The 6,271-nt window shown below is 48.1% G+C and overlaps 1 protein-coding gene across 2 annotated transcripts in view; it reads left to right on the top strand.

The window, feature by feature from the left end:
• The first annotated feature begins 4,619 nt into the window (after positions 1 to 4,619).
• The window catches only part of RNF125 (ring finger protein 125), a 48,125-nt gene continuing 46,473 nt past the window's right edge, over positions 4,620 to 6,271 (top strand). For both annotated transcript variants that reach the window (XM_023207738.1, XM_023207739.1), the window contains exon 1: positions 4,620 to 5,273. In XM_023207738.1, the coding sequence (XP_023063506.1) occupies positions 5,110 to 5,273 (164 nt within the window). In that variant the 5' untranslated portion in view covers positions 4,620 to 5,109. The remainder of the gene's footprint in view (positions 5,274 to 6,271) is intronic.

The following is a 6,271-nucleotide window of genomic DNA, read 5'->3' as shown; positions in this document are numbered from 1 at the left end:
CTTCTTGGTGACAGGATGTTGATTATAGGCCTTTCAAATTTTCTTTGTAGTAATCTATACTTTTGATATACCTCAGGGATTAGAAATGGAATTGTGAATTTATTTTCAGGCTGACACCATCACCATCACTGTTATCATCATCACCCTTGTCATCTACAAGTTTAAAGACTGACAAGCCTGGGCAACATGGTGAAACCCCATCTCTTCAAAAAATACCAAAAATTAGCTGGGCATATTGGCGTACGCCTGTAGTTCCAGCTACCTGGGAGGCTGAGATGGGAGGATCACTTGAGCCTGGGAAGTGGAAAAATAGTTATTTTGGGAAACCTTACTGTTGGTCCATCTGATTGTTTCATTTCCTTTCTTGGTATAAGAACCCTAGTTATGTTATTTCAGACAGCTGAGGTGCCAAGTCCTATGGAATATAATGAATTTAAGCCAATTAGAGTGCTCCTGTTCTCTTTTCCTAGGGACTGATTTAGGACGGCAATGGTGCCCAATTTTGACCAATGAGATAGTAAGGGAAATCTGCAGAGGAAGGCCTCTAGGAAGCATTTTTCTCCCATATAAAAGGGGAGAGAGCTACAAGGGGGAAATCTTACCCTTTCCTTTTTGTTTTTGAAGGTTGTGTATAGAGGTGACTATTTCAGCCATAAGGGAGACATGCTGAGGATGGCAAGGGGCTGAGGCTGTGAGGACATAATTGAGCTGCTGAGACATCCCTGGAACTGTTTACCCCTGGACTAATTTACCATATTTGATAATAAATAAATATATATATATTTTTTGAGGCAGAGTCTTGCTCTCTTGCCCCAGGTTAGAGTGCAGTGGCGTGATCTCGGCTCACTGCAACCTCCACCTCTGTGGTTCAAGGGAGTCTCCTGCCTCAGCCTCCTCAGTAGCTGGGCTTACAAGTGTGTGCCACCATGCCTGGCTAATTTTTGTATAATGTAGATATGCAGTTTCAGCACATTGGCCCAGCTGGTCTCGAACTCCTGACCTCGTGATCAGCCTGCTTCTGCCTCCCAAAGTGCTGGGATCACCGGTGTAAGCCACTGAGCTGGGCGATAATAAATATCCTTATTGAATGAGGCACTTTTAGTTGAATTTCTGATTTCTGCCATCAAAAGTATCTTAACTGATTACAGTTATTTAAGAGTAAGGTCTTGCAGGACTTTTTTTTTTTTTTTTTTTTTGAGACAGAGTCTCGCTCTGTCGCCCAGGCTGGAGTGCAGTGGCCGGGTCTCAGCTCACTGCAAGCTCCGCCTCCTGGGTTTACGCCATTCTCCTGCCTCAGCCTCCTGAGTAGCTGGGACTACAGGCGCCCGCCACCTCACCCGGCTACTTTTTTTGTATTTTTTAGTAGAGACAGGGTTTCACCATGTTAGCCAGGATGGTTTCGATCTCCTGACCTCGTGATCTGCCCGTCTCGGCCTCCCAAAGTGCTAGGCTTGAGCCACCGCACCCGGCCTCTTGCAGGACTTTTTAGATAATATTAAGGATTTGGAATTTAATCCTAAGGATTAGGAGACCTATTAAAGGATTTTGTGCATAGGGTGACACAAGATGTTTGCTTTTCGAAAGATCACTTTAGTTGCCATGTGGATAATAAACTGGAGAAAGGCAATGATGGATGCAGGTAGAGCAGTTAGGAACTATTGCCATAAGTCACACAAGAGAATGCAGTGATTTAAAATAAGCGGTGGCTATGGAAATAGAAGAAAATGAGCGTGGTGGCTCACGCCTGTAATCCCAGCACTTTGGGAGGCCAAGGCAGCCAGATCATGAGGTCAGGAGTTCAAGACTAGCCTGGCTAACATGGTGAAACTCCATCTCTACTAAAAATACAAAAAAAATTAGGTGGGCATGGTGGCATGTGCCTGCAATCCCAGCTACTCCGGAAGCTGAGGCAGGAGAATCACTTGAACCCAGGAGGCAAAGGTTGCAGTGAGCTGAGATCGTGCCACTGTACTCGTCCAGCCTGGGTGACAGAGACAGACTTCATCTCAGAAAAAATATAACTATTGAGATACATATTGGAGGCAGGATTGTGATTATGACTGATTCAATGTGAATAAGAGGAGGAAATCAAGGATGACTTCCAGGTGTCTAGACTGAGCTATAAAGTGGATCATAGTGCCATTTGCTAACAGACAGATCAACCACTGGAGAAGGTGAGGTGGTGGCTGCTATAATGAGTTCATTATTGGAGACATTGGGCTGAGGGTGTCTATGTCAAATGGTCAGTCATGTAAGCTATTGGGCTATTGGGCATTTGAATGGCCTGGGGTGGAGATAAAGATGTGAAAGTCTTTGGAACCAAAATAGTGACAGAACCTGTGTGATTTTTGAGAGAGAGAGAAAGAGAGAGGGAAACAGAGAGGAGAAGGGACAAGGTCCTAAGACAGAATCCTAGGATCTCCAGCCCAGAGCCGGTAGAGAAGGAGACTCTGGCAAAGGAGAGAAACAATAGCCAGAAAGAAAAAAGGAAAGTTAGAGAGCTTCCAGGAGGGGATGGTCAGCACTGACAAAAATAGTTGAGGGGTCAAGCACAAAAATAGCTGAAAAGAATCTATTGGAATTAGTTACATGAACATCACCAGTGACAATGATAATAAAGCAGTTTTTGGACAGATGGAGGTGGAGAGGTTGGTTCAGAACCCAGAATGAACTGAATAAGAAGTGAATAATTAAGAAATGATGACATAATGTAGAGGATCAGATCAAGAGATTTGGCCTTGAAGGGGATATGGGGCAGGAGTTGAGGCATAAGTGGGATGAAAGGGAGGTTTTTATTTTCCTTTCGAAGATAGGAATAACTATCTTTTCATCGTATTTCCCCCCACTGCCTGCCCCCCACCACCCAATGCTCCAGCTCCATAGGTCTTTCCTTTCTTTGGTCCTGTCTCATTCACTGTTCCCAGTAAGCACTGTTCCCAGTGCTTACCACACTTTTTCCTAAATCTTTGAATGGCTCACTTCTTTTCATTATTCATGGCTCTGCTCAAATGTCACTTCATCCAAAAATTATTCTGAGTTTATTCTTCTCCTCATTGTCAGTTACTGTTTTATCTTCTTCATGGCTCTGATTATCTGATTTTGTTTATTTGTTTATTGATTGATTACATATATCTTCCTTTTGTTTGTTTGTTGTTTGTTTGTTTTTGAGACTGAGTCTCCCTCTGTCACCCAGGCTGGAGTGTAGTGGCGTGGTCTCGGCTCACTGCATCCTCCACCTCCTGGGTTCAGGCGGTTCTCCTGCCTCAGCCTCCCGAATAGCTGGGACTACAGGCATGTGCCACCACACCTGGCTAATTTTTGTATTTTTACTACAAAATTTTTACTAAAGAAATGTTGTATTCTTAGTAGAGACGGGGTTTCACTATGTTAGCCAGGCTGGTCTTGAACTTCTGACTTCGTGATCCGCCTGCCTTGGCCTCCCAAAGTGCTGGGATTACAGCACTTTGGCATGAGCCACTGTGCCTGGCCTGTTTTGGTTTTTTGAGACAGGGTCTCCCTCTGTTGCTGGGGCTGGAGTACAGTGGCATGATCTCGGCTCACTGCAGCCTCCACCTTTTGGGTTCAAGTGATTCTCGTGCCTCAGCCTCCCAAGTAGCTCACACCCAGATAAGTTTTGTATTTTTAGTAGAGACAGGGTTTCACCACGTTGGCCAGGCTGGTCTCGAACTCCTGACCTCAGATGATCTGTCCTCCTTGGCCTCCCAAAGTGCTGGGATTACAGGTGTGAGCCACTGCCCCGGCTTGGTTTGTTTTTTGAGACAGGGTCTCGCTCCGTCGCACAGGATGGATTGCAGTAGCGTGATCTTGGCTCCTGTGCTCAAGTGATCCTCCCACCTCAGCCTCCCAAAGTGCTGAAATTACAGGGGTGAGCCACGGTACCCGGCCTATATCTCCTAATTAAAAGTAAAGCCTGGGGTAAACTGGATGAAGTTTATGGCCTGTTAAATACATACATGTATTATATGCGTTATTATATCCCATGTGTTACATTATATATTATTGTATATGTGTATTATATACTATGTACTATTCTTAAAACTGTATGCGAATCTATAATTACCTCAAAGTAAAGTTTTGGTTTTGGTTTTTCAAGTAAGTTCTGTGAGAACTGGGATTTTGTTTGCTTGTTGACAGTTGTGTCTCCATCACTAGAACTGAGTCTAGCGTACAGTGGGCATGAAATAAGTCTTCGTAAAAGGTGTGAATTAACGCCTGGCTAATTTTTGCATTGTTAGCAGAGACAGGGTTTCATCATGTTGGCCAGGCTGGTCTCGAACTCCTGACCTCAAGCGATCCATCCGCCTCGGCCTACCCAAAGTGTTGGAATTACAGGCGTGAGCCACTGCGCCCGGCTGATCACATTTAAAGGGCGGGATGGGGAGAGTACAAACAACAGAGGAAATTCTGAACCGCAGAGGAAACTGGAGACTGCAGGGTTTAGCACTAAAATATCTGTACGAGAGGTAGGATTGGAATCCGAATCTCCAGAACTCTTTCCACTGCCCAGGCTATCTCTCCATTAACGGACTATTGATTGGATGACAGAGTAATGATAGCACCGTCTTAGGAGACGTCCAATCATAGGTCATAGTTCAATCTTTGCAGCTTATTGTGATTACAACAGTGGAGGATGGTACTATCCATCACCTTACAAGCGGCTGTTCTCTGATTACCATTAAGCATGGCCACGCCCGCACTTAACTTCTGACAGTGGGGAAAGAGGCTGTGTGTGATAGCTTGGAAGGTTTACTACTGCCTCAGGTCCTCTTCTCTGCAGTTGAGGTTTCAGGTTTCAATCCTCCCAATACCACAAGACAGAGCACCGGGCGGCTGCCGCCTCCGCCTCCGCCTCCGCGCCTTAACCTAGGCGGCTTGCCGAAGATTTCAGCCCTGCGGCCGCGCACTTGCCCTGCCCTAGACCAGGGTTGGGAGCAGCGACGGAGGTTGCTTCTGGGCTGCGCGAGCTGCGCGCGCTGGGAGGCGGCGATCGCAGCTGGGCCGGGACTTCCTTCCTCCACCGCACGACAACAAAACAACCCTGCAGCAGGCACTGAGTGCTTGGCAGCTGTCTGGGCGAGAGGCACAGCGATGGGCTCCGTGCTGAGCAGCGACAGCGGCAAATCGGCTCCCGCCTCTGCCACTCCGCGGGCCCTGGAGCGCAGAGGGGACCCGGAGTTGCCCGTCACGTCCTTCGACTGCGCCGTGTGCCTTGAGGTGTTACACCAGCCTGTCCGGACCCGCTGTGGCCACGTGTAAGTGCCAGGGGAGCTCGGTTTGCCCCCCCCCCCCCAAGGAGGGCGATGTCGGGAAGCTGAGGGCATGGTGTGGGGAAGGAGGGGGACGGAAGACAGCGCCTTAGGAAACTGCTGTAGAGAGAAACCTGGACTCGTCGGGTGCGGGGCCACGGGGAAAACGCCGGTCGGAAGGTGACACAGGATTTCGGGAGGAGAAAAAAGAAACAGTCGGGCCCTGTAGCCCCCTTGCGCAGCCTCCTCCCGAAGTCCAGGTGCGGAGCTCCAGAGAAGGGGATCCAGGCACGGGTCCCGCCCAGAGCCAGGGCTCGCCAACAGGGGAGGGTGCTCTTGGCTGGAGAACGAGCGCTCGTTCGCCCGGGCACGAAAAAGAAACGAGCTCCAACTGCAAGGCAGGGGCTCCCTCAAAGCTCAGTTACCCCGCTGAACACGGTGGAACGGGCTGCGCTTGCCTCTGCCCCAGAAACCCGGGTCCGTTTTGTTTTGCTGGAGCTGTGCACGTGTTCCCAGAATGCTCACAGAGGCTCGTCTTAAGCAAACAAGGATCTGTGCAAAGTGTTTTTCCACCCCCATCCCTGCTACCCTTTCCCAACACAGACACCCATCCCCTCAAAGAGCAAGTCAAACTGGAGCTTCCGAGTGACTTTCCACAGTCGTTAGAGTTTAACAACCTGCTAGGGTGGGGCTTGGACGTTAGCCGCAAGCCCCTGAATGTACTCCTTCAAAACCCAGCCACAACGTGACAGGAGGTGGCAGACTACCTGCTTTACGCACCGTCTCTCCAAACCGGCAGAAATTACAGAGTAAAATAACTTTCTCAAAACGGCATAGTACTTAGCTAAAACTCGCAGTTGGTGCAAAGCTGTGGTCGTTTCTAAGAAGAGTTTAAAAACAAAGTTCCTATATAAAATTGGCACATGCTTAATGTGTGTTTGAGTAACTGGTGGAGTTGGATCTGTGAATTTGTGCTCTCTGTTTACTTTGTGTGTGTGTGTGTG

This window comes from Piliocolobus tephrosceles, chromosome 18, assembly GCF_002776525.5.
Source record: "Piliocolobus tephrosceles isolate RC106 chromosome 18, ASM277652v3, whole genome shotgun sequence".
Taxonomy (NCBI): Eukaryota; Metazoa; Chordata; class Mammalia; order Primates; family Cercopithecidae; genus Piliocolobus; species Piliocolobus tephrosceles.
The sequence above is the reverse complement of the archived record's forward strand: the minus strand, read 5'-3'. Positions and strand labels throughout refer to the sequence as shown.